The sequence below is a fragment of the Phodopus roborovskii genome, unplaced genomic scaffold (assembly GCF_943737965.1).
Source record: "Phodopus roborovskii unplaced genomic scaffold, PHOROB, whole genome shotgun sequence".
In the NCBI taxonomy this organism is placed as follows: domain Eukaryota; kingdom Metazoa; phylum Chordata; class Mammalia; order Rodentia; family Cricetidae; genus Phodopus; species Phodopus roborovskii.
Window position 1 is genome coordinate 9,305,098 of NW_026126558.1, and position 27,530 is coordinate 9,332,627.

The 27,530-nt window shown below is 50.3% G+C and overlaps 1 protein-coding gene across 2 annotated transcripts; it reads right to left on the reverse strand.

Moving 5' to 3' along the window:
• Positions 1-6,409: 6,409 nt before the first annotated feature.
• On the reverse strand, positions 6,410-26,658 carry Wfdc1 (WAP four-disulfide core domain 1). 2 transcript variants are annotated; one of them, XM_051201545.1, is made up of 7 exons: positions 26,380-26,635; positions 13,899-14,088; positions 12,606-12,689; positions 11,668-11,808; positions 9,726-9,767; positions 8,233-8,303; positions 6,410-6,693 (listed from the first exon to the last, which is right to left on the reverse strand). In XM_051201545.1, exons 1-6 carry the CDS (start codon positions 26,497-26,499, stop codon positions 8,248-8,250), a joined length of 633 nt encoding a protein of 210 aa, XP_051057502.1. In that variant the 5' UTR covers positions 26,500-26,635; the 3' UTR covers positions 6,410-6,693; positions 8,233-8,247. The 2 variants fall into 2 exon arrangements, with proteins under 2 accessions (XP_051057502.1, XP_051057503.1); XM_051201546.1 differs by having other exon boundaries at positions 6,411-6,693; positions 8,233-8,306; positions 26,380-26,658.
• Positions 26,659-27,530: the final 872 nt, after the last annotated feature.

Genomic DNA, 27,530 nt, shown 5'->3' on the forward strand with positions numbered 1-27,530 from the left:
ACTTGTCTCTGGGAATGGTGGCTGGCACATGTCTTTAGTCCCAGCACTCATGAGGCAGAGGCAGGCCGATCTCTGTGAGTTTGAGGCCAGCTTGGTCTACAGAGGCAAGTTCCAGAACAGCCAGGCCTGCACAGAGAAACCTTGTCTCAAAAAATCAAAAAGAAAAACAAACAAACAAACAAACTAAAAACCCCAGACATTTGTCATGGCCTCTGGCTTCTGTATGCTCACACACATGCATGTATGCATAAGAATACATACACAAATAAAACTAAAAATAGATGGCTGTTCTTCATGGCTCCCCGTGGACTCATTTCCCAAACCTGTAGTTCTGGGAAAACCGTGAGACCTGAGCCAAAACACAGGTATCTCCCTGTAGTAACTGACAACTAGTCCAGGCCTCAGGCCCCTTTGCCACCCTCTCCTGCCCATGTCACTTATTTCAGGTTGCCATTCAGAGGAGAGCTGGCCAGTCCTTGCCTTCCAGCCTTGATATTCAAAGGTTTCTCAGCCAGGCATGATCTCCTCAAGCTGTTTGTAGGGTTTCCTCTCTTTCTCCAGGCCTAGGCATAAAGGTCCCCTCTCAGAGAAGCCTTCTGGGAATCCCACTGCCACTGTTCCCTCTGGTCACTGTATGCCTGTTTTCTCCAGGTTGAAACATCCTCTCACTGAGGGAGGAGGCTTATGAGAACCACAATTTAAAGTAATCGTAAGGCCCCTCCTGAGGTTATATAGGCAGTGAGCAGTCTCTGGGGAGAGGAGACTCTCTGGTGGAGCGACCTACAAACTGCCTGAGACTCCAGAGAGGGAGGGTTTTGTGAGTTGTCTCCTGTGCTGGGGTGGACTTCCCAGTCTCCTGTAGGTAACCCCAGTGTGGTCCCTGACTCACAGAGGGACCGGGATGGATTCCTTTCTCTACTGTGTTACCATCCTCTCTGAGGTGAATGAAAAATCTCCCTGGGGAAGTCTGACAGTGTGCAGGCCTCCAGCTAAATTCTGCATCTTTCTGAGTTCTGTGAGGGCAAGCAGGCAGGCCAGTGAGAAAAGAGCCGTCTGTGAGGTCATGAGACATGTGCCCACAGCACTTGCCAGTCACAAAGGAGAAGCAGTGACCTCACAGGGAGACACCTAGCAGGAGCCAGCCTAGCTGTGACCCTGCAGGGACAAGGTATCCTATGGCCTGGTAGGACAGATGCATGAAGGAGGGCACATGCCACCTCAAGGATGTTCCTACCTAAAAACCCAGCCTGAATCTCAGTCCCGTGGTGGTGAGTGAGTCTTCTTGGGGAGTCATTCTTTCTCTCTTCCTTCCTTCCTTTCTTCCTTCCTTCCTTCCTTCTTTCCTTCCTTTTTTTTTTTCAGAGACAAGGTTTCTCTACATAATAGTCCTAGCTGTCCTAGAACCCACTCTGTAGAGCAGGGTGGCCTCGAACTCACAGAGATTCACCTGCCTCTTCCTCACTGCCTAGCTGTTGGGGAGTCTTTCTATTCACCCCAGAGAGGGCAGAGAAGATTTTATGCACATCCAGGTTCACTCATGTCTAGTTAGGTAAGATGGTGAGAATATCAGGGTCGCTCATGTCCAGCTTGGTGAGCTGGCGAATGTTCTGGGATTATCTCCAGAAGCATGGCTACCTTGAAGGTAGCTGCATCATTAACAATTCCCACCCTAGCATGGGTGATGCACAGATGAGTCCCCATCCTGTCAGCCTTCTCCTCCTGAACACTCTAGTGTTTCCAGGTGAGGGTCTGATGTCCCTCATCCCCATTCTACCAAGGGTCTCAGGAGTCTGGGTGATCACAGCTGCTCTGAGTCTGAGTCAGCGATAGCCACCTCACAGTGTTACACAATGGGGACACCAGTCCCACAGGGAAAGTGTTCCAGGAAGTCACTGGCTCATTTCCTCAAACAATGTAGCCATCAGGCATCAGGAAGAGGTTGCAGAGCATTCCAGAAGGAAGGCGATGAAGCCCAATGAAATTCAACTCATGATCATGGAATCGGAGGGAGGGAGGGAGAGAGGGAGGGAGGGAGAACAGAGTGAGGGGGACCAATAGAGGATACTTGTGGCTCAGAAGGTTGTTGCCGTGGGTCTCTTCTTATGTACTGTCCTGGAAATGACATGGAGTGGCAGTACAGACACAGGGAAGCCAGGCTGCGGACAGCATTACATAGGTGTTATGGGCCATTCTGTTCTGATGGAGGTGATAGTCTTGTACACCCATAGAAGTCAGCCAATGGCATAGAGACCACACATTTGCCCTGCGGTCAGGCCATGTCCCTGGGTCTGACACTGCACCCTAGCCATACCTGGGTAAAATATAACTGGTGGGGAGAAAGTTTCTGCCAGATTCCCCACACCTGCACATCCTCTCTTGCCTCTGGAGATCTGGGGTCCATCTTGGCCCTCTCCAGTAACCCTGTAATTATCCCAAAAGTGTGATAATTTGAATGTAACTGGCCCCCATAAGCTCATAGCGAGTGGCACTATTAGAAGGTATGGCTTTGTTGCAGTAGGTATGACCTTGTTGGAGGAAATGTGTCACTGTGGGGGTGGGCTTTGAGGTCTCATACATGTTCAAGCCATGCCCAGTGTCTCAGTCTTCCTGTTGCCTGTGGATCAAAGATGTAGAATTCTAAGCTCCTTCTCCAGCACCATGCCTTTTTAGGAAGGCAGGTCTGATCTATCCCCTTGATCAGTTACTGATTCAACATCACTGTCAATGACCTACTGTATGCCTGGAGAGATATTGGAATCAGAGATGCATGAACTCTCTCTTTGTCCAGAACATCTCTAGGGTGGAGAGCCTGGGGGACCCAACTGGGCTGCCAGGTGGGCTTGGGCATCGAGAGGAGCTTAGGGCCTCCAGCCATATGCTGCTGTGATGGGCACTGCTGATGGTTCAGGGTAAGCATCTCTTGACCCCTACAGTGAGTCGGTAGAGTTGAGCTACGCTGGGACCTGGCTGGGGAGGGGACATCACTGTCCATTGTGAGCTACTCAATGGAGAGCCATTCATGGGAGCCCACAAGCTACAGGGTCCTCCATTAGCCTTTGAGTTGAGTCAGGGAGCAAGGAGGCCTTTGTCTCCTCCCAAAACCCCTTGTCAGACTGGGTCCCTGGCTCTGCATACCCCCTTTCTAGCTGCATGTGATATTGGGCCAGTTGCACATGGCCTTAGGAGGTGCTGAACTAAAGAGAGGGTGGAAGGTAACCAAAGGGGGAACTCCATCTACGAAGCTAAGGGGAAGGCGTCTCCCATGGTGGGGTGACACTTTTCAGTGATGTGTCTCCTTTGGTGTCACCCATGACCTGCAAGTAACCCTTCACCCACATTCTGCAAGGGTCCTAGTTTGCTTTAACTACTGTGATAAAAACATGGACCAAAACAGCTTGGGGAGGAAAGGGTTTATCTGGCATACATATTCTGGGTCAGGGTCCATTGAGAGAAACCAAGGCAGAAACTCAAGCAGGGCAGCAACCTGGAGGCAGGAGCTCCAGCAGAGGCCATGGAGGCTGCTACTTACTGACTTGTTCCTCATGGCTTATTCAACCTGCTTTCTTTAGAACCCAGAACCACCAGTCCAGGGGTAGCAATGCCCCCTAGTGGGTTGGGCTCTCCCACATAAATCATAAATCAAGAAAGTGGCCCACAGTTTTGTCTATAGGCCAGTCTTATGGGCACATCTTCTCATCTGATGTTCTTTTTTCCAGATAAATCTAGTTTGTGTCAAGGTGACAAAAACAAACAAAAACAAAAACTAACTCATTGGTGACCTTATTCCTTCAGCTGTGAAATACACACACACATACATGTGTGTAATGTGTGTATGCATACACATGTATATATGTGTACATGTGTACACATACATTTATAAGTAGAGAAATAACTATTAAATAAACCAATCTCTAAGATTTTATATAATCTTGAGGAGACTGGGTCATAATCTTAAGGGTCAGGTCTATATTTGAAATATGTTAGTAATAAACCTTGTTGATTTCACAGAGGGCACACTCTGACTTCTTGATTGGAGCCTGGGTAATAGGACAGGAGGCTGCCTGTGGCATTTTAGTGGCAGCTGGTTGCTGATGGCATGCAGGTGGTGAACAGGTGTGACTAGTGAAATGAGAGACAGGCATACTCCTCCTCCTTTCCCCTGTCTCCAAGACCGGCTAGGGTGGCACTCCTTCATCTAATGGGTAGGGTGCTGCCCATCTCCAGGCACCTGTCGAACCACTCTGAGTGTGACCCGGTGAGAAGCCAGAGTCTCCATGAATAGGAGAGACAGGTGTGGAATAGGTGTGGGTTGGGGAGGTGACTGTGCCTGTCCCCAGCTATGACGCTGTAAGCATGGGTGGCATGGCCACCAAGGAGCTCTATATGCCTGTGACTGTGGCCTGCTGGACTTTCTCTCCCTAGTCTCAGGGTCAAGGACAGGAGAGTCCCAGCATGTAGATGCAAGGAGGTTCTGACAGACTTCACAGAGTCCATCTGCCAGCCTGTCCCAACCCACGGGTTGTATTGCTTCAACTTTGTTGCATACGAACAAGATAAACTCACTGAACAAATCCAAACCAAAGTCAAGGGAGCCAGCTACTGAGGACCCTGGAGTCACTGCCTTGACTGCCACGTGGGTTAGAAGCCAGTCCTGGAACATGGTCAAGAGCTGCCCCCACTTCTCCACTCCCTTTCTTCTTCCCCTCCCCCCAGATCTGTCTAACCTACTCTTTTCTCCTACCCTGGGGTTAAACCTTTCACTGATGGCATTTCACTTAATCCCATAGTAGTCAGGGGGAGGTGCGGTTTTCATTGTTTTAAGGGCTGGACTGGCCAGAGAAGTTGTACAAGCTCACAGGGTGAGGGTCAGGTTCTTAAGCCAGGTTCAGTCATGTGCTGAGTTTCTGTTGTCTTTAGCTACTTGGCTGGTGACCACTGGGGATGGCAGCCCCAGAGACCAATACTCAGAAACTTAACTCAGACATTCCCCACCTCTAGGAAGCCCTCTATAGCTCCTCCCCCAGAGTCCATTCATGGCTTATCTCACAGCACTGGGGGGGGGCACAGACACAGTGCACCCCCTCAACTATGCCAGGTTAGGTGGCTGTGCCTGTAGCAAGGAGGGTTCTGGGGACAGTGAGTGGTCCTGTCCGCTTTACCCAGAATCATGTGTGACTGCCTCATATAGCAGCACAAGAGGGCCCTCCCTGGGGGTCATAGATGCAGTATCCTGCCCTATGGCCACCGAAGGAACCTACCTGCTCTTTGCTTACATCACCCAGTATACTGATCTTGTGAGAATGTTCTAGGAAAAAAAAAAGGTCAGTTGTTCAGGTGTGGGGAGTTAAAACTGGAAGAGCTGATGGAAAACCCCAGAGAGGACTGGGCCAAGGTCAGCAGGACCAGAGCACAAAGAGATTGTTTAATTAAGTCTGCTCCCACAGGGAAGTCCTTGTTAAGGGACTTGGCCCAGGGGAGGCCTCTGGCCTGGGGCAGCTCCCAGATCACTTACTCTCCCCTGCTTCCCAGTGCCCCTCTTTACTGTGGGGAGATGCACTGAGGCCTCTGGCCTCTGGAGACACAGCATTCCTATCCTCCTGGCCAGGCGCCAACAGGTAGCCTCTAGCATGGCACATTTGATGAAGATATTAAATAGTTAAAACCCCGACTCAGGCTTGAGATGACTCAGCAGAAAAGATGCCAACACCAAGCCTGACAAGCCCAGGTCAATCTCTGGCACAAGGTAGAAGGAGAAAATCCACTTCCATGAGTTGCTTTCTGAGCTCCACACACTCTCAGACTGTGGGAGGCATAGAGGTCCTTGTCTGTACAGATAAGCCCTAAGGGAACCTGGAATATTAAACACACAGGGATGTTCTTTCAAAGGAAGGGATGCATAACCTGTTATCCACCCAGAAGACTAGGAGGCAATGTGGTTAATACCTTGGTGACCTTTTCACTATCTGTGTGGCTGAGGCCACACCAGATCCTTCTGCAAAGCTTTTCTGTTTGCCTGTCAAACTATAGAACCCATCTTCATGGAAGGTGTCACATGTCCTCAGTCTTCAGAACTCATCTTTATGGAAGATGCCACATGTAGTTTACAAAGAGTTTTGATGTAGTGACATCTTTGCTTTATTGTTAATTGTCACCAGGAAAGTTGTCACCAAGTTGTGCTGTGCTTAAATATGCCTAAAATAAACTACTCGGAGTCACTCCTGAAGTGTGAGCCTACACCAGCTACGTAGTCATGTTGAACTGAACTACTTTCTTGCCTCCCAAGGATCCTTACTCTGCTGGCTGTGGTGGTCATAGAAACCCCTGCAACAAGTGTGCACACACACATAAATAAATGAAATAAAAAATTGAAAAAAAAACCCAGCTGTGACTCAAGTCTGATAAAGGAGTTCATTTCTACTATGTGTTGGGCAGTTTATTTTGGGAACAATCAGGTTGGATATATGTCCTCCACAGGCAAAATCTGCAAAAGTCACCTAGAAGCTGCAGGCTTGTGTTACCAAGGTTGCATTCAGAGTTTGTCAGGGGCTTCCCCCAAGTTACCACGCTGGGGTTAGGAGTCCCTGGGAGCTCTGGAGTTCTGTTCTGTGGAAATGGGTGTGATGTCTAGGGTCAAATTCTTTTCCTGTTTCCAAGGCTTAGCATGTGGAAAGCATAGGAAGGATTCCTCAAAGGCTGTAAAGGAAGCAAAAAGGGGGCAAGGAGACATATGAGTGGATTGTAGGCAGGACAAACAGCACAGGCCTTTTAAATTTCCATCTGCCCTGGACCCATTGTAGCATCAGAAAGATGTATTTCTGCAAAGGTGAAACCTTCAAGTCCCTGAGAGGTCTCCATGGTCCTTCATTAGCTATTGATCATCTATTTCCATCATGCCCATTTTAGAGAGGGGAAAACAGGTTTGGAGAGTTGAGTCCTTCACTTAAGGCTACACAGTAGGGAGCTGAGATTTACAGCTAGGCCCCACTGGCCCCAGAGTCTGAACTTCTACCCATCCTCAGCTATGCTTCAAGACCATGCTGAGCCTAGGCTGGAAGACCCTAATGAAAGCTGCAGGCTTGGATGTTATCAGACACATGCCAAACCTGGCTCCTGTCATTTGCAAACAGCAGACAGGCTGGCATCACTGCTCCACAGTCTACCAGGGATTTAGCCCATGATACCCTGGAGTCTCTCTCTCTCTCTCTTCTCTGTCTGTCTGTCTGTCTGTCTGTCTGTCTGTCTGTCTGTCTGTCTGTCTGTCTGTCTAACTTTGGAGTCTGTCCTGGAACTCATTCTATAGACCAGGCTGGCCTGGAACTCACAGAGATCCACCTCCACCTGCCTCTGCCTCGGGAGTTCTGGGATTAAAGGCCTTTGCCACCACCCCAGCTGCCTGCTTCCTTTTCAATGAGCCCTGTAGAACTGCTGCTGTCATGGATGCCATTTGCTTTGTCAGCTTGCTGAAGTCTGGGTGGATTCTTGGGTTTGAAGGTGGAGACCCTCCGGTGGCTGCTACACTGAGCCTCTGTATGTTTCAGCATGGGTGTTTTGCTGGGCAGCCCCCTAGGCAGATAACCTCCTTGACATCCCTGTCCCCTCAGTAGCCTCACGGTGTCTCCTCACAGCTCAAGTGCCACACCGTGGGGACCACAGTCATCACTTCCCTCTACCTGGTACCATCCTGTCCTCCAGCCTGCTATCCCTTCTACCCCTGGATTTCACTTATGAGCTCAGTGCCCCCTGCCTACCCAGGGGCCTTCCTCACCCTCATTGGAGGCAGCTCCCGCACTCTGGTAGTCATTCCTCGCACAGTCCCTGGTATATCTGTGGCCTCCCTGTTGATCTACTAGGTGGCTGGTTTAGACTCCCTTCTAACAGGATGTCAATTCCACCTGTGGGGTTTGTTCCCTGTGGTGTAGAGTAGAAACCCCCGGCTACTGCTGAGCAGTTGAGCTCAGGAGAGGCCACAGCCAAGGAGTATCAGCACCGCAGCAGTCAGAGAGGTGCTCCCTAATACAGTACTGCCTGGCAGAATCGGGGAGAAGACAAGATTTGTGGAGCGCAGAAGGCACCACTGGCCTAGGAGCGGAGATGCGAAGGCAGCAGACTAGGAGGGAGACAAGTCAGCCAGGTCTCTACTGGGAATTTGGAGGGATTGTGACATTCTGATGTCGCCCTCATGTGGACAACATGGGACAATGACTGTCAAGCAACCATCTCACCTCTACTTACCTGCCAGTCTTTGCTCTATTGAAAGTGCCTCTGTTGTCTCTTTCCAGGTTCTGCCACATTCTTGGAGTGACCTTCTGCAACAAACACAGCTGCTAGGATAGAGGTTCTGCTAGAATTCCTACCTTGGTCCCTCCGTGACTGCCAGAGGTAGTCTGGATGGATGCCTTGGCACAGCATGGCAGTCTGCATATGTATGCATCTCTCCCCTTACCGCAGCAGGGCCCCAGCCTGTGTGTCTCTGCCCATCCTTATCATACTGGGGACTGAGTCCAAGTCCTCAAACACACTAAGTGCTCTCTTTACCTTTGAGCAGCCGCAAGGACTGCTATACCTCCCCCTGATCATCACACACACCCTTCCATTGCCAGTGCCTCCAGATTCCATAGGCTGAGTTTTCTTGCTCTCCTTAGAAAGCCCTTCTGGTCTAAAGGGTCCTCATGGTATCTGGCATATGACATCTAGAGACTTTGTCACTGGTACCATGAAATAACCACATAGGCTTTATGAGTATTTAATTTCCTGCCTGGGCTACTCTGTGACAGGAACTGGGTTCATTGTGTTTACAGATGGAGCCACGGCCCTGGCCTCAGGGCCTCAAGCCCTGAGTGGTGAGCAGTGCCTGATAAAGACACGGTGCATGGATGGAATGGTGATGGACAGGTGGATAAGTGGGTAGGTGAGTAGTGGGTTCATGGAGGAGTGAGTGGGCAGATAGATGAATGATGAATGAAAGAATGATAGGTAAAAATAGATAGGGTAGAAGAAAGTATAGATGGATGGAAAAATGGGTAGACACATGGATGAGAAAGGAAGATCAGAGAGAGGGATGCAAGGAAGAATGGATGTATGAATGAATAGATGGAAGAATGGATAAAAGGCTGAATGGAAAGAGAGGTGGATGGGGTGGGTGAGTGGATGGATAAGAGACTGGATGGGAGGATGGATAAATTGATTGATAGGTGGATGGAGAGGTGGATGGGTGCGTGCATGGGTGGGTGGATAGGAGAGTGGAGGGGAGGATGGGTAAATTAATGGATTAGATGAATGGATAGATAATGCACGGATGGATAGATGGGTGGATGGATGGATAGATGGGTGGGTAGATGGATGGATGGGTGCCTGGGTGAATGGATATAAGAATGGATAGGTGGATGAATGAGTGGATGTTATGTATGGATTCTCTGATAAATGAACAACTAGAAAGATGGATGAAGGATTATCTTCTACAATTCTCTGAGTGAGGGTAGGAGAGACATAACTGTGACATCCCCAGAATTCTGGCCCTACAGTGAGGACATGGTTGCCCTGAGCCCCTCTTTGGTTTACATCTGTCCTGCCCAACATCATAATGACAGGGCTCAGCTTTATTCCTCAAACCCAACTGCCATTTTGTCCTCTAGCTCAGCCCTGAACTTTAATATTTTCTTTGTCACTTAAATGCTTGCCTTCCTTCTGTGTGTCTTCTGCAGAGAAAGAATGCCTTCCCCTCTTACCTGGGTATTCCCTGTGAAGCTTCTGTCGCAGGATCCGCCCTTCTGGAAAACAAGTGGGAAGAGAAAGCTTTTAGGCACTGCTAGTTGGTTTCCAGTTGCAGTGTTGTGAAGATATTTTGACAATATTTTGAGGGTCAGAGGGGACCTGAGACCAAAAAGTTTGGAAGCTACTACCTGAACCATAAATCTGTCCTAACCTTTGACCCCAGGAGAGCTGGTAGCATGGAAGACTATGCCTTAAAGTGGTCATGAGCCTGAAATTTAGAATGTGTATGTGAGTGTGTGTGTGTGTGTATGTGTGTGTGTGTGCGCGTGCGTGCGTGCAGATGTGTGTATGCATATAGGTTTGCATGTGTATATATGTGTGTATGCAAGTATGTGTGCTTGTGTATATGTGTGTGTGTTGCATGTGTGTGTGTGTGTGTGTGCGCATATGCATGTATGCATGCCTGTGTGTGCTTGGAAGCTATAGAAGAACATTGGATATCCTGCCCTCTCATTTTCTACCTCATTCCTTTGAAGTCGGGTCTTTCATTGAACCTGGAGCTAGGCTGGCAGTCAGCAATCCCCTGGACTCTGCCTAATCCACCTCAGTGGTGGGATTTCACACCTGGTCACACTCAGCCTTTTTTTTTTTTCCAGGTCCTGTTGCTTGCTTGGTGAGAGCTCTTACTCACTGAGCCATCTATCCAGCCCCAGCAATTAATTCTCAAATGGCCCAAGAAAGTATATAAGTACATATGTCCATTTTTATGGAGAAAGAGGGAAAGAGAAGAAGAATGTTTTGACAGTGCTGGGCCTGGAGATGACCCCAGTAATGTTCCTGCAGCTTTTCTGTAAGCCTGAGATTACTTTAAATAAGCAGCAGAAAAAAACTTGTTTGTCTTTTGTTTTAACTGTATCTCTCAGTTACTGTGGCACATGTGTTTATACTCTGCTGAGAGTTTTACCCTAAAGGAAGGTGACGGACTTCAAGATGACTCCAAACTGAGATAGAATTACCACCAATTACCCCTAAGTGACAGCCCAGAGGTCAAGGCTGGGAGGATGTGCTTCCACCTGGGAGTCTGGAGGTGTTCCTGTGGGAGAGGAGGCACACACAGCACATGTGGGCATGTGCAGGTGTGAACACGAAGGTGCATTCACATACAGGTACATTCACACACAGGTGCAAGCACACACTGGTACATTCACACATGGGTGCATTCACACGAAGGTGCAAGCATGCACAGGTGCAAGGACAGACAGTTGCAAGCACCCCCAGGTGCATTAACACACAGGTGTATGCTCAGGTACATACATGCCCTTTGCAGCTGGTGGGACAGGTTTCTGACTTGATTCCTCCCTCTTACTGTAGCAGGGCTGGAGGTGGCACACGCTCACTTAGGAGCTGCTGTGTGTCAGGTGTGACCTAAGCACCCCACAGACACCAACTCAAGCTTCAGAACCTGCCCCTGCAGTAATTACAGCTAGAACAATTGAGGCTATGAAAGTCTGGAGACAGAGCAAAGCCTCCCAGGAAAGAAGAAACAGGCTGTGAGCTGTTTCTGAAGCTCCGAGTCTGCACTCCTGTCTCCATCACACTTCTGTCCCAGGCTTGGGCATTGCTGGTCTTGTTGGATCTCTTGCACTCTATGCTCAGCTTCCCCCAGGAAATTTGAACTGGGTTCAGACTCCCTAGAACTGGTATGAACTGGTTTGATTTACACTAGTCTTAGAAATCATAGACTCAAATGAGCAAAATCAGGGAGGAAACTGAGGCTCAGAGACGAAGAGACTGACACCAAGGTCACCCAGGTAGCAGACACAGAGCTGGGGTTATGGGTGGAAGGGAGGGAGCAGGACACAGAGGGAGCAGGAAGTGAGGCTAAGGGACTCTGGGCCAGGCTCAGGGCGACAGGCATTGGGGCAGGAGGACAGTGAGAGGGGGGCAAGGGCTCACCTGCTTGTGGCCGCTGCTTGACACACTGCCCATGGTTGGGTATACCCTGGGCTGGGTCTCCTGGGCGCAGGATGTGGCACTCATAGCCTGAGGGACAGAGTAGTGGCTCTGCCCCATCCTCCGTGGTGCTGCATGCCTCTGCTGTGGAGGGACACAGGCCAGGTCTCAGGTGGTGGACCTGGGGAGCAGGCAGTGCTCCCCATCCAGAAAGGCCAAGTTTCAGCCCCACCCAAATACCATGTCTATGCCTCTCACGCAGTGCACACATGTACACTCAGGCACCAGGCCATGATTGTACATACATGTGCACCCAGAGGTACTACTTCCCACCTGTGTGATGACTCCAGCACCCAGTGCCCATGTACACAGTCACAGTACCCTAAACATACCATCAACCAAAGAGCAATGTGCAAATACACACATACAGGCAAACCCTAAAACACACATTCACAGCTACAGCCACATGTGCACACACAACACAGCCACAATCAACACATACATACATGCTTTTGCACATGTCTTTATATAAAGACACCCACATTCAACTATATCCACACGAACATGTGTGGCGTACCCTGATGGACATAGTCCACATGAGGGAGTGCAAAGCCACAGGTCCTGCTGTACGAACACAGGTACAGCCCTACCTCTACAAACTCCCAGGCCTCAAGTCTGTATGTGGCTACTTAAGAAACTGCCCTCCATGCCCATCCACATAGAGTCTGGCTCTATAGTCGGCAATGAGGCCCTTTAAGACTTTAGGGGTCCCAGACCCCCTTCCATCTCTACTGAGATGGAGGCCCATTCTCGGGTAGAGCCTTGCTGTTTTTCTGCACAGGCCACAGAAACCAGACTGGGTTCCCAGCTAGCATCCCTGTGACCCATGGAAGCCAGTGAAAAGGAGGGCCAACCCTGGCTTGGGGACCCATGGCAGGTACCTTGTAACACCTCCTCAGGACCATCCAGCAGCCAGCCATTGCCACCAAGCCATCGCGGTTTGGGCTGTACCAGCCAATCTAGAACTGACAGAGAGCTGGGTAAGATGGAAGCCTTCCAGGGGCAGTTCAATGTGACCTGCCTTGAGGAAGAGGTGTGTCACCCACAGAAGAGGTGAGGATGGTTCCAGCACACTGCCCCATGGGACATGCTACAGGCCTGCAGCATCCAGGCTACCCTCACCCTTCTGTCCCCCAACCCCACGGCCAAGTGCTAAGGCTGAGAGACCTGAGTCAGATGTCATCACTGCCAATATTATTAATTGACATAACCACCCCTGATGCCAGAAATGAATAAATGAAACATCCATGTTCACCGAGTGCCTGGCATGGTCCAGAGACCACAGTACTAGGATACAGAAAGGAGTAGAGTAGCCTACCCTCTGCCCTGCAGGGCTGACTCCAAGTAGGGGACACTAGGTATACACAACAGTAAACCCAGACTTCTGCAGCCTGTAACAGTGGGGAGGGAGGATCTCCTGGATGAGCGGCTGCTGTCAAGAGAGCACCTCTCAGAGGAGGGTCTAAGGGTTGTGAAGAAGTGACCCTGTAGGTATCCAGGGAAAATGTTAGGGGCACCCAGGCATCAGATCAGGGCTGCCTAAGAAAAGCTAGAGGAGCTGCCCAGCTGGGGACATAGTGCATTGGCTAGGGATTTTAAAGAAAAGTCCCCAATCTAGATTTTATTACTATTAGTTTTTAAGACAGGGCCTCATGTAGTTCAGGCCGACTTTGAACTCTTGAGGATGAATTTGAACTTCTAATCCTGCTGCCTCCACCTCCTGAGTGCTGGGATTACAAGTGTGTACCACCCACCACACCTGGTTTATTCAGTGGTGGGAATCAAACCCAGGGCTTTAACAGCTGAACTACATTCCCACACTGAATATAAAGAGTGTGTGTGTGTGTGGTGGGGCGCACACACACACGTGGAGGTCAAATGACAACTTGGGTGAGTGTCATATGGGTTCCAGGGATTGAACTCAGGTCATCAGGCTTGGTTGCAGGTGCTCTGACCCCTTTATCCCATACTCCCTTATAGGCTGAGCCATCCCACAAACTGCAGCCCTTTTTAAAGGATGGAATTTTATAAGTGTGATGTCCTTGGAATGTGTATTTTCCATGTGGAGGTGTGGCTGAAGGCTCCAAATGAGCACCCAGGCTGGGCAGCAGGCAGCTCAGTTCCTTCTCTCCATCAGGCCAGCATTGGGTCCACCTGACCCCAGCTCAACTTACCTGGTGGAGGTGGCACAGCCTCCAGGCAGGCATAGGCACAGCCATTGTAGCAGCAGCGCCTGTGTCGGGGGCACTCGGAGTCGGCCTGGCATCGTGTGGCCTGGCAGGCACCTGGAGGCAGTGTCCGTGGGGGTGGTGGGCATCGGTCTGCGTGGGGCTGCCGGGGACCTGTTGGTGTACCCTCTTCAGTCTGTGGGACATAGTGGAAGGGCATTAGCCTAGGCTCTCAGCCCTAGCTTCCTCCCTGGGAAAACAGTTATCTGGGCAGAATCTGCTGTGAGGATGGATGGGTGAATAGAGCAGTTCTGGGTTGACTTGCTGTTTCTCTGTGAGTCCCCAAAGAGATCGCTCAGGAAGGGAGGGAGGAATGAAGGAAGGGAGGGATGGAAGAAGGGAAGGGAGGTATTTTCGGAGTGTGTGCTGGAGTAACAGTTTACAGGACCCCCTATGAGCTAGCTGTCCTGTACATGTGTTTGCACATACATGGATGCACATGTAAACACACATGCAGATACTGTACATGTATATTTCTGTATAAACTTTTTTTTGCAATCCATCCACATGTTTAGAGCTTTGAGAATTCATGATCGCACACAGGATGTAGTCACAAACATGTTGGATAACTCTCACACACGACCATGGAGGTGAAAAGGTCACTGGAGAGCATTTGTGCACCCTCATTTGTTACACTAATCCAGAGCCAGGCAAAGCAGATGCCTGGTGTGGGGAGTCAGTGAGGCTGCTGGTGGCACTGACTGGCCGGCCCGGGCAGGTCACTCCAGGCAGCCCACTAACAAGACAATCTATGCTGGTCACAGTGTCATGATGGAATTTGAAACAGGATGTGAGGAGGGCAGATCATCAAACATTCACACACACATACATGCACATACACACACTTCGGTAGAATGAACATACACACAGGTGACATGCACACATGTTCAGGTGACATGCTCACATACAGGTGGCATATGCACTTATGCAGGCGGCACATACACAAGTGGCACTCACATAGGTGGCATGCACAGGTGACATGCACACTCACACATGCAGATAGACACATAAGAAGTCAATATAGAATAGGTTTCTGGGGCAGCTCTGCCTGTCTCCTGGTTTGAACTGTCACTTTCATCTAATCATTACCTAGTCACCTCCCCAAGCTCTCCAGCGACATTTGTCCACTTAAGACGCTGAACTGGATTTCCCTCCACAGCTTGTGTGTAGAACACTTGACCTGCAGCAGATGGTGCTGTTCAAGGAAAGTGGTGGAAACTTTAGGAGGGAGGGTGCAGTTGGAGGGAGCAGGTCATGGACCTATGCCTTTGAAAGAGATATTTGGTCCTTACTTGTCCCCAGCTTCCTGACTGTTATGATGTAAGCAGCTCCTCTTCCTCACATTCCTACTACCAGGGTACTTCTTGCCAAGGCCCACAGCCATGGAGCCAGCCAACTATGGACTGACCCTCCAACACTCTAATTATTTCCTCAAGTATTGTCATAGCCACAAACCATCTGACTGTCAGGGCTCATGTGCTGGCTATATTTATGCCAACTTGACACAAACTACAGTCACCCGAGAAGAGGAAACCTCAGTTGAGAAAGATGGAGTTGTAGGCAAGCCTGTAGATCAGTTCTTAATTAATGATTGATGGGGGTGGGCCCAGCCCATGGTGGATGGTGCCATCCCCAGGCTGGTGGTCCTGGGTGCTCTAAGAAAGCGGGCTGAGCAAGCTGTGGGGAGGAAGTCAGTAAGCAGCACCCCTCTGTGTCAGCTCCTGTCTCCAGGTTCCTGATCTGCTTGATCTTGTCTTGACTTCCTTCAATGATGGACAGCAATATGGAAGTGTAAGCCAAATAAACCCACTCCTCTCCAAGTTGCTTTGGTTATGGCTTTCATCACAGCAGTAGTAACCCTAAGACAGCTGGTGAGATGGCTCAGAGGGTAGAAGTGCTTGCCGTCAAGCCTGGTGATTAGTCTGATCCTCAGGACCCGCATAGTGGAAGGAGAGCCAACCCTGACAAATTGTCCTTTTATCTCCACAGCCCTATGTTATTTCTACCAAAACAATAAATGTAAAAAAAAAAAGTCTGATTATACACCTACAAGGAGTGACATGGGGCTGGAAAGACAGCTCAGGGATTAAGAGCACTGGCTCTTGCAGAAGACCTGGATTTGATTCCCAGCATGCTCACAGCAGCTCACAACCATCTGTAAGTCTAGTTCCAAAGGACATGATTTTATCTTTTGACCTCTGTGGGCACTAGCATGTACATGATGCAGACATAACAGGCAAAATCCCCATGCACATTTAAAAATATATAAGTGAAGTGACTTATGTAGTCATGTCATGACTATGTGTTTATATACATTAGTCAGAACATATGTGTTCAGTGTATTATGTATGTATACGCATGGCAATGGGGGGAGGGAGTCAAAATAGCAACAGTGATCCACACTTGGTGACTGAGTTATGAATTTCTTCCAATTCTTTTCTTATATACAGGGTCTCAGGTATCCCAGTTGGCCTTGAACTTGCCTTCTAGCTAAGAACAACCTTGAACTTCTGACCCTCCTTTCTCTACCTGCCCAGTGCTTCCTTTCTAGTTGAAAATGTCTGCTGGAGCTCACTGAGGCTTGTGGTGGACAAGCGGTCCAGTGCAAGCTGTTCAAAAACAGTTCTGGCTAAGACACTGCTTGCTGGAGCCGAGTTATGCTTCAGCAGCAAGCAGCTGTGGCTGCCATGCATCTTCCTCACGGCATCTGTGGAGTGTTCAAAGCAGCTGGGCTGCATGAGAGAAGTCTAGCACAGGGAAGGGTCTAACAGCAGTTAGGGAGTCAAAAGACCCCAGTGCCAAACTTCTTACCTTGTTCAAATAAAAAAAAGTCAGAGGGTTGTTTGCATCAAAAGCCCATCATTAATATTAACAGTACTTTCCCTGTATTTAACTGTGCTCTGATTCATCTAGTTTTATCCTGTTCTGCTCTGTAGTCATGATGGCTTCAAATCTGGGTCCTGGGAGTTAGCATTCTGCTATGTGACCTTTCTCCATATGGGGACAACATATCTCCTCTTTCTTTGGGTTTGTGATGACTAGATACGGTGAGATGTGCACAGTGTCCAGTGTGGCATTTGTCCCTGGATGGAAGGTGGCCACTCCTACAAACTGGTCTTTTGCCTGGAAGACTGCTCCGTCTATCTTCTGGCTGGATCACCTTCTAGCTCTCAGCTTATATATCCTCCTGAGGGTGGCCTTCTTTCACTAGCAGAGGCATGGATCTTTCTGGTACAATCCTTACCCACACACCCTTTCTGTGCTGCCATCTCTGAGGCTGAGAACACCATGCACTACTACTGATGTCCTGCTGGGGGAGTCTGATCACAGGGAATAAATCTGCCCGCATTTCCCCCACCCCCACCCCCAGTTGGCTTCAAAGCAGGCAATGGCTTTTGGGTTCCTGCCCAAAAAGCTGGCACACAGGAAAATCAAAAGCAGGCAGGGTGGGGGCAGCCAAGATGGGGGTCCTCTGGCTATAGCCTGCTTCACTCGAGAATCTGTCTTCTTGCTTGCACAGATTGCTCATTCAATTTGTGAAAGGTAGAGGGCTCAGTAAAGAGCTTGCCTTGCAAACATAAGCACCTGAATTCAATTCCCAGAATCCTTATAAATACCCAGGCTTACCAAAAAGTGCTTGTATTCCCAGTGCTGGGGAGGTAGAGACAGGCCAGGCTAGTCCACTTTGTGAGTTCCCTGTCTCAAAAAACAAGGTGAAAGCCAGGCAGTGATGATACACCCCTTTAATCCCAGCACTTGGGAGACAGAGGTAGGTGAATCTCTGAGTTTGAGGCCAGCCTGGTCTACAGAGTGAGTTCCCAAACAGTCAGGGATACACAGAAAAACCCTGTCTCAAAAATCAGAAAACCAAAACCAACCAACCAACCAACAAACAAACAAAAAAAAAAAAAGCCAAAAACATGGTGAACAGAGCCTGAGGGACACCTGAGGTGTCATACATGTGCATACACTTGCACCCACACATGCACACACATCTATCCCCGTCTACACAAGTCTACCCGGAAACATGCATACATATATCTACCCCCCAAACACATACAAAAGTAAGTAAATGAGAGAGCATTGCTGAGTGCTCTGGATATGGAGAGGAGGTCTGCAGCTAGAGGCCCCCAGAGACTCAAGGGAGACCTGTGTGGGGATTCTGACCGCTGGGTCTTCTGTCTTCAGCATCCTGCCCCTGTCTGTCTCCCACATTCATACACTGTCCCAGTTGCTTGGAAACTACCAGCAGGGGACATAACCCCTCACCCTCCACTCCACAACTCATCATCTACAGGATTAAGGGAACTTCATGGGGTTCAGCTTCACCAACCCTAATCCTGATCCACCATGACAACCATGCTGGCCCCTCAGAGGGTAACTGAGAGCCACTGGGTACTATCAGGGGAGGAGCAGGCTTTTCTTCCCAGTAGGTCCCATGTGCAGGCACCATGGTGCCTGGGGTCAGCATCGAGCATCTTCTCTAACCTCCCTGGCCTCCTGTCTCATTAGTTAGTCAGGGGCAGCCTGAGTGAGAGGTCTGGAGAGATCAGTTTTATACTGGCCGCTGTTGTCCCATGGGAACACAAGCCTGTTTCCCAGGGTGAAAATAAGCACCTTAGAACTCCTTCCTGACAACAGATGTTCCCTAGGGATTGAGAACTGAGAGCCCTGATTAAATACTTTTGAAGAACATTCCATGTCCTGCAAGGTGACACTTAGAAAAACTCTAAGGAACTCAAAGAAACACAGGGTATGCTCTGTAGCCCCTCCTGGTCCCAAATTAAAGGCTCGACAGCCCCAAGGGTCAGGCCAAGACTGGCTCCCCAACCCCCTCTTCTCCCTCCCCCCTTCCCTCCTGTCTTCCTACTGTACCTTCTCCAGATGTCCAGGCTGTCCCCCGCTAGCCATCTACCATCTACCACCTGCCTGGATGGTCATTTGTGTACTCTGCTCACATACAACACCCCATCTGTCACTCTTGGATGTGTGTGTGTGTGTGTGTGTGTGTGTGTGTGTGTGTGTGTGTGTGTTCCTGTGTGCCAGTATCTTACTAGGACTCCACACTCTAAAGACTAGATAGGGCTAGTGCATGGGTCATATTCCAGAGGCTGCCTTGATGCTTCAATCCAGTTGGTACTGATCACTACTGCTTCTACCAAGTTTGACTCTATGGGTTCAGGGACCTCCCTTCCCATCTCTACAACATTCTGTGCAACCCATACCAATGCCCTTTCTGGCTTCCTGCCTCCCTCCCACACATCACTCACAGCGGGTGATTGGCTGGGCACCCCCAACACCATGGACTGAAGTGTGATGCTAAGACAGGTTCAAAAGAAGGTTGGAGAGATTGTTCAGTGGTTAGAGCACTGGCTGCTCTTACAGAACTCCAGGATTGGATTCCCAGCACACACATGCTGGCTCACAACTGTCTGTAACGCTAGTTCCAGAGGATGCAACACCCTCTTCTGGCCTCTGTGGGTACTGCATGCACAGGATACACAGACATGCACACAGGCAAAACATCCATAGACATAACATCTTTAAAAAAGAAAAGAAGAGAAAGAAAAATGTGTCCCTGGCCCCAGGAGCTCTGGTCCAGCTGGGCACATAGGACATTCAGAGACAGATTCACAAATAGCAGTGTGGTGGGCATGTGGTAACCTCACTGTGACAACCCCATGGTGGCAGAGTTCTTAGGAGATGTGGGGTAGGGGCATTCGGGAAAAGGACTCCAGCAATGGGACAGGTTTCTGCGCTCACACCACTCTCTGACCATTGCTTGGTGTGGCCTTGTCCCTCTCCAGTAGGCTCTCTTGCTGGCGCTGTCACACAGTCAAAAAACCGCGGCACACAGTCACCGCCCAAAAGAGCTCCAGACTCAGAACTTGGGCAATCTCATTCACAGTTGCGGCCTGAAGCAGTGCTTGTCAAGCTCTAATCTCACTCAGGAGCCTACAGCACACTCTGCATTATTAACCCACTTTACAGATGGGGAAACAGAGGCTTGCGACTAGAAAAGGCATCTTGCTTGAGCTAATACTGCTCTCCAGAGACAGAGGCAGATTGGATCTCTCTGGCCCTGAGGGTCTTTTATCTCACACACATGCCAGCTTCCAGGGTCCTGGGGAACAGCCCCAGTCCAGAATACAGTTAGGTGTCTGCCATCCTCATCCAGGCACATTCTAGAAACAGCTCACTCCTGGCCTGTTTGTGGCTGTAACCCACCCTTCTCTCCAGCCTATGTTGCCATTCCGCTGGAAATGAAACAGGAGCATGTCAAACCTCTCACAGAAGCCAGAGGCTCAGCCAGAATGACAGCATCTTTCATGAGGGCCTTGGCACCCCTTCCTGTGAGGCCCAGCCTTCATCTGCACCCCCACTCAGGATTATATCTTAAGGGTGTCCCCCAAACTACCACTCCGATGTCCCAGCCCCACATGCCAGACCTGAGTAGAATGATTCCCCTAAGCGCCTCAATAGCCTGGAGAGACATTCTGGTACCTGTACAGGTAACAAAGCCTTTTCTTTTGGTCAATACCATCCACAGGAAATGAACCAAGGATATGTCTTACTGGACCTGAGAGGGAGAATCAGCAAGTTCAAGGTCAGTGTCTCCAACAGCCAGAGGCCGGGTGCAGTAAGGGATGGGTCAGCTGCAGGTTGGAACATCACATGGGCCTTATGGGAAGGACAAGAATCAGCCAACATCATGTGCAGATCGTGTGCAGAGCGAATCTGCCATGCACAAAAGGAAACCCAGAGCAGGGAACCCACAGAGACAGAGTCCTTGGGTGGCTGCTGGGAGAATGAAAGCAAGTGCTTCTTGGGTCTGGGTTTCCTTTGGAAAGGGAGGGAAGGAAGCACTTTGGGAGCAGGGAGAACTGGTGACTGCATAGAACTGTGTATGCACACAAACACACACATAGATACACACACACACACACATAGATATACACACACATAAATACACACACACACCCACGCAGAAACACACACACAAACATATACACATACACACACACATAGAAACACACACATATACACAAACACACACATAGATACACACATACACACAAACACACACACATAGGTACATACACTCACACACAGACACACAAACACACACACACATAGATATACACACATACACACAAACACAGAGACACACACGCACATAGATACACACACAGAGATGCACAGATACACACAGACACACACACACCACACACACATAGATACACACACAGCCACACACACAATACTCACACCCATAGATACACATACACACACACAAAAGACACACACACATAGATACACATACACACACTCCCACACACCAATGGTTTGTCTGGGGTCATGGGTGAAGCTTAGTTGGTACCGTGCTCATCTAGCATGCTTAAAAAAGCAGGGTTCAATCCCCGGCCCTACATACATTGGATGTGGTGCACATGCCTGCGACCCCAGCACTCAGGAGGTGGAGACAGGAAGATGAGAAGTTTAAGGTTATCCTCAGTGACATAGGGAGTTTGAGTCCAGCCTGGGCAACATAAGATCCTGTTTCAAAAAGTTAAAAGTAAAAATAAAAATTGTCTTATGTCATGCAAGGTTTAACTCAACTCAAACATTTTAAACAATATGAATGAAAGGCAATACATGTGCTGTGGGCAGGGCTCATGGAAAAATAGAGGTCCACACAGACGAGCAATGGGTGGAGGAAGATGGCTCGTGGACTGTCCTCAACCCTCTAGCTGTGGGCTCTCAGATTCTTATGAGGGTAAATATCAGTGCTGCCCCATCAGAGAGAACTGTGGAGTGACCTCCATCTGGGGAGCTGGCACCCCACCTGCAAGGTTGCCCTCACCCCACACCTCCCCTATATTCTCCACCCCTTCATTCCACAAGAGAACATTGCCCTTCTTTGGAATGTTCTAGAGACTTCATAGCTAGACCAATAAAAATGTCTTCAGGTCTGGTTTGCATGGTAGAGGAAGAAAGCCAACTTTCTTCAGAGCCCCACTTGCCCTTCCTCTGGAATTTGGACGTCAGAGATCTAAAAATAAGCACCTCCCTGGCCCACAGCGCTGGGGCTCAGTGTGAGGATATGCTGGGCTTCCACAGCAGGCCATGGGGCCCTTCCCAGAGGGGAGCTCCAAAGACAGCCTTGGATAGTATCTCATCAACTGCACATATGACTCCTCTCTAAAGCTCTCCATGCCTTCTTTTATGCTCTGGGTAACATGGACATCTTCTGCCTGAGCCTATATGCTCTGGGCTCTCAGCTGGGTCTGAAGAGTTCTGGGCTGGACCCCCAAACACTGCCCCTGTCTTCACTTGGCCCAGTTCCAGACATGGGCTAACCCTCCCCTGACACTAAGCAAGTGAGACCCACCCTAGAGCAAACCCTCTGCTTCTTTTGTCTTCTACAAAAGCAGCTAGTAAAAAGATAAACAAATCTTTCTGATAAGAACAACAGAGTGAAGAGTACGTCAAGATACTCTGAGAGCAAGCACAGAAGGGGGGTCTGGGGGTGGGGAGGAGAGGCAGAGATGACACATGTCTGGGAGGTTCTGGGGTAAGGGCCTCTGGGAAGGGGACAAAGATGGTCATTGCCCACAGTTCCAGCTGTCATGGGCTCCAGGTTTCACACACACACACACACACACACACACACACACACACACACGCAAGCACACACGCACGCACACACGCGCACATACACACACACTATATACTCTAAACATACACATGCATATGTGCATATATATGTATATACATGTATGCAAGCATACATACACCCATAGTATCTACAAATACATCCCTGCACATACATACATTCAAACATACACACATAGGCAAACATACACAAACATATGCATGAGTGTGTGTACGTACACAGAGTGGTGCAGGCACAGAGCCATGGTCTGGTCTTTCTAGTTTTTATTTTTATGTGTGTGGGTATTTTACCTACATGTCTGTCTGTGAACCACAGAGTGGCTTGGTACCTGCAAAGGCCAGAAGAGGGTGTCTGATCCCTTGGAACTGGAGTTATTCAGTAGTGAACCACCATTAGGGTGCTGGGACTTGAAGCCAGAGCCTCTGGGAGAGTACTCAGTGCTCTTAACCTTTGAGTTGCCGATCCAGCCCCAACTTGATCTTTTGCTGAACCCACAAGGCACATGCTGTTGTACTCCCCACTGCAGACATGGAAACTGAGGCTCAGAAAGATGACAACCCTAGGGAACTCACTCTGTAGACCAGCTGGCCTCGAACTTAGAAATCAACCTGCCTCTGCCTCCTGAGTGCTGGGATTAATGGTATGAGCCAATACCATCTGGCATCTCTAGGTTTTCTTTAGGGCTTCACTTGGGAAGACTATATTAGTGTTCCTGTCTGTCCCCTACTGTGAGTCACTCAGGAAATGGACAGGCCTTGCTCTGTCCCCAGATACAAGCCACTCCACTGTGGGAGGAACCAGGGAAGGGATGTAGGCAGCTGTGCCTGGCAGGGTTTAAAAACCATCTCCCCTCTGTGGCCGGGGCTGACTCCAGGCCACGAGGAGAGGAGAAATAACAGTATCACCTCATTAACCCCCACAAGTTTACAGATATAAGTCTCAGGGGCAGTGAGGAAGATAAAACAACCAAGCCTTCAGAGTGTCCCCTCCTGAATGTGAGCTAATGGCATTCTGGCACCGTAATAAAACCCCTGAGTAAGTCAACTGGAAGAAGGAAAGGTTCGCTTGGTCTCACTATGAATGCTCTGCCCTGAGAAGCAGATCATCGCAGAACGGGAGTAGAGAGCCAGGAAGTGGGAGACAACAGAGAGGAAAGGGCAGGGACTGATTATCCCTTCAAATTTGTGACCCCAGTGAGCTACTTCCTCCACCAGGCCCCACCCCCTAAAGTTCTCAGGACATCCTTGTGTCCTAACTGTCCATCCAGGAATATGCCCATTTGGAGACTAACCCACTAACCCATCCAGTCCTCAGAGCTCTGACCTGTCAATCACCTCTCACAGCCCCCTTCTCTCAACACTACCGTGTTAGGAACCAGACCTTCAACACGCGAGTCTTTAGGGAGCATTCCAGACCAGACTATAATACATTATCCATGGTAGATATACTGGAGTTAACATTTAACTGTCCTCAATGAAAGTGGCTCCACTTACGGCTACATCTGCTCCAAATACCTATGGATGGGGCCCCAGCTCTGACCAGCCCACAGCACCAAGCTGCGTGAGGGGAGTAAGGCTACAGTCACATCTTACTGCTAAGCACATGTGGGCTGCATCTCTCTTAGTTATCTTCAGGTTAAAGGATGGCTTGAGACCCAGAGAGGGCCAGCAATCGGCCCAAGGCTGCACAGCTCTCTATGCATGAGGATTTCTAAGCCTAGCCTCTGAGTCACAGCCTGGCCTCCCCCAAGGTGTGCTCTCTCCACCCACTTTCTTTCATTCTGTCACCTGTGACTGAGCAGCAGTGTGGGGCAATAATGCAAAGCCCAGGGATTGTGTCCAATGGCAGAACAAGACACAAAGAGCTGGGCCTGGGGGAAGCAGAAAAGACCTTTTCCTTACAGTTCACCTCCTCCCTCTGGCCCTCCTTCCACCCAACCCTCCTCTAGATGGCCTCTGGCCTCTGAGCTTCAGTTTATACTGAGCTGCCAGGAATGCTCGCCCCACCCCTCCTCCTAATTCTTAATCCTTCCTCAGGCCCCCTTCAGGGTATCCACCTCTTCCAGGAAGCCTTTGGCAGTTACATGCTCATATGAACTTCATCTCCAACTACTTCACTCTCTGACTCCCCTCCTGCGACTTCCTGTCTCTTGCCAAGAACATCCAGCCAGCCCAGCTCAGGCAAGGTACAGATTAATATCCCAGCTTCATGCTTCTTGATCTGGCAAACTCCTATTTGCCCTTCAAAGCCCCAGGTTGAATGTCCCCAACCCTAGGAAGCCCTTCCTGTTGCTCCTGGGCAGGGCTAAACAAACTCACTCTTTTGTCCTCATTGCACTTGTTTTCAAGTCATGCACAAGAATGTTCCAGGTGCTGACTTGATGGCAGGAACCTGGCAGGGAGTTCAGCAGCCCCAGCCCCAGGAGGCATGCATGGCACTTTCCCATTCTTTGATTTGAAGCCTGTGAGACAGACACACCAGCCATTCCGAGTCCTGAGCCCTTTCTGTGCACCAGTTCCACTTCTGCCCAGGTGTGTGAAATGTCACTGCAGGTGCTCTATACCCTTGATCTGTGCTCCCTTGGAGGGTGCCCACCTCACACCCACCCCAGCCCTTTCCTCATTATCTGTCTGTCCTTAGTGCTCCAAAGCTAACACACCCCAGGGCTTCCTTCCTCTCATTCATGTTCTGCTGCCCACACTGCTGTGTAGACACCCTAGGCAGACCGCTGGCAGACACATCCCCCACCCAGGACAGTGCCTGCCAAACAGCAGAGCTGGGGAGATGCCTCAGTGGATGCCATGCAAGTGTGGGGCTGGAGTTGCAATATCCAGAATGCATGTAAAAGCTGGCAGGGGTGGCAGGCACTTGTAACCCAAGGACTTGAGAGACAGTCAGGATGCTCAGTCCCAGCTGACCAGCTAGACTAGTCCACCCAGGGAACTCTGGGTTCAGTGGGAGACCTTGCCTCAGTAAACAAAATGGAGTGATCGGGGCAAACAGCTGACACCAACTGCCAGCCTCCACAGGCACTTGCACATACATGTATGTGCATGCACATGCTTTGCACACACCTGTAAATACACATATGTGCATGTCACACACACACAACAACAAAATGTTCACGTTTACTGAGAAGAACACATCACCCTGTCTTTTGCAGAGGAGACTGCTGGTATCCAGAGAGGTCAAACAACTTGACTAAAGTCACAAGCCCTGACTTAGACTCCGCCATAGGGTCCCACTGGGTCTGCTTCTCATTGACTTTCTTCTCAGAACCTTCCCAGGTATCGCTGTCATTTGTCCCCAGGCCGCCTGCTTCACTCTCAAAGGGAGAGCAGGTCTCCTCATCTTGTACCTACAGGTTTGCCATATAGAGCTCTGTCAGCATACTTTCCACTAAGTGGTTCCTCCTTGAGTAAGGCGTCCTGGCCAGGCTTCAGACACGAGAGTGGGGAGAGGGAGGAGTGTGGGGGGACACACCAAATGCTCACTAGACTCTGCTTTCCAGGAAGAAGGATGCTTCAGTTAAGCTTCAAAAGCAAAGTCTCCCGTGGGCAGACACGTCTCTTGCCCCCCTTGCTGGCAGAAGAGTGTCCTTGGAGGGCACTGAGTCCCCTCTGCCCACCACCGGATGCAGCTCAGATAGAGGAGACGCCCACCCTGCCGAGAAACCATAGCATCTGAGGACCTGTGTCCCCTGGGCCACCTCCCACCCACAGAGGCCCCTCCACCCATTCCAGCACTTACGCGGGACTTCTCCGCCAGCCTGGCCGGCACCATCGCCTCCCAGGTACCCTGGGCAGAGCTGGCGCCCAGCAGCAGCAGGAAGCCCAGAGCCCAAAGGACCTTCCTGCGGCAGTGGCCCATCCCGAGGCTGGTGACAGGGTTTCCTCCAGCACGAGTGACCAAGTGACCTCCGCAGGCCCAGGAAAGGAGGCAAAAGGGGTTAACAGGGAGGAGGGACGCTAGCCTGGGTGGGGCCTGAGAGAGGGACAGAAGTGCTTTGCCTGCTTCAGGCTTGGTGCTCCACACCGTGCCCCAGGGATCCCGGGTCCTCACCCCAGCACCTGCGCCCTGGGTGATGGCTGGTCCTCAGGTTATTTTCAGCCCACCCTGTAGCTTCAGTGATGAGGGTTGCTGCAAGCTGGACAGCTCAGCTCAAATGGCTGGGCAGAGGGAGGAGGGGGTACCAGCAGAGACGTGGCCGGGAGGGGCCTGCCACTCCTCTCTAACCAGCATGCTGTTGCTGCCTCAGGCTGGGCTGGGTTGGGCTGGGCTGGGCTGGGTTGCTGGCTGGGGCTGCTCTCAGTACGGCTGGTGACTGTCTGCCCCAGGAGATGCTTTTGGGGGTGCTGCAGGGAGGGGGCAGAAGACCACAGGCGCCTGTGGCCCTGGTGTCGGGAGGCAGATCATGCTCTTATCTCTGGGTTCCTGCTGTGATGTGACTCTGGGACAGAGTAGAACAGCACAGCAAAGTGCCTTCATCCACCTGCGCTGAGGGTCCTGATGCTGAACCATTCACACAGCACCTAGCCCGTCACCACCAGCCTGTCTGTGCATGCAAAGGTAGATGCAGTTTGGATGTCCACTTCTCAGAAGGGGGCACAGAGGTAGAAGGAGGTTCCATGTTTGCTCTGACAGCAGGCAGGCAATGGTGTGGGCTGAAGGTGTGACCCCAGCCCCAGCGGACCTCCTGAGGGCTCCTCTAAAGAGAGAGAGGTCAGACCTCCCTGCAGCCCCAGTGGCACTTGCAGGGGGTAGGGGGCCCCAGGACACCACACACACGCCTCAGGTCTGCCACTATGTGAGAGCCCTGGGGTGCATCCTGTGAGGCAGGGTGGCACCAGCAGGATGGGCACCCATGAAGATGGGTGCACCCTCCCACCCACCACCAGCGG

Excerpts from the sequence above, each read along its gene's own strand:
- Wfdc1 (XM_051201546.1), bottom strand. The coding sequence starts at position 26,499 with ATGGGCCACTGCCGCAGGAAGGTCCTTTGGGCTCTGGGCTTCCTGCTG. Across the intron at positions 14,089-26,379 it reads GGCTGGCGGAGAAGTCCCGC|ACTGAAGAGGGTACACCAAC; the intron begins GTAAGTGCTGGA and ends TATGTCCCACAG. Across the intron at positions 8,307-9,725 it reads GCTTCACAGGGAATACCCAG|AAGGTCACTCCAAGAATGTG; the intron begins GTAAGAGGGGAA and ends TGTTTGTTGCAG.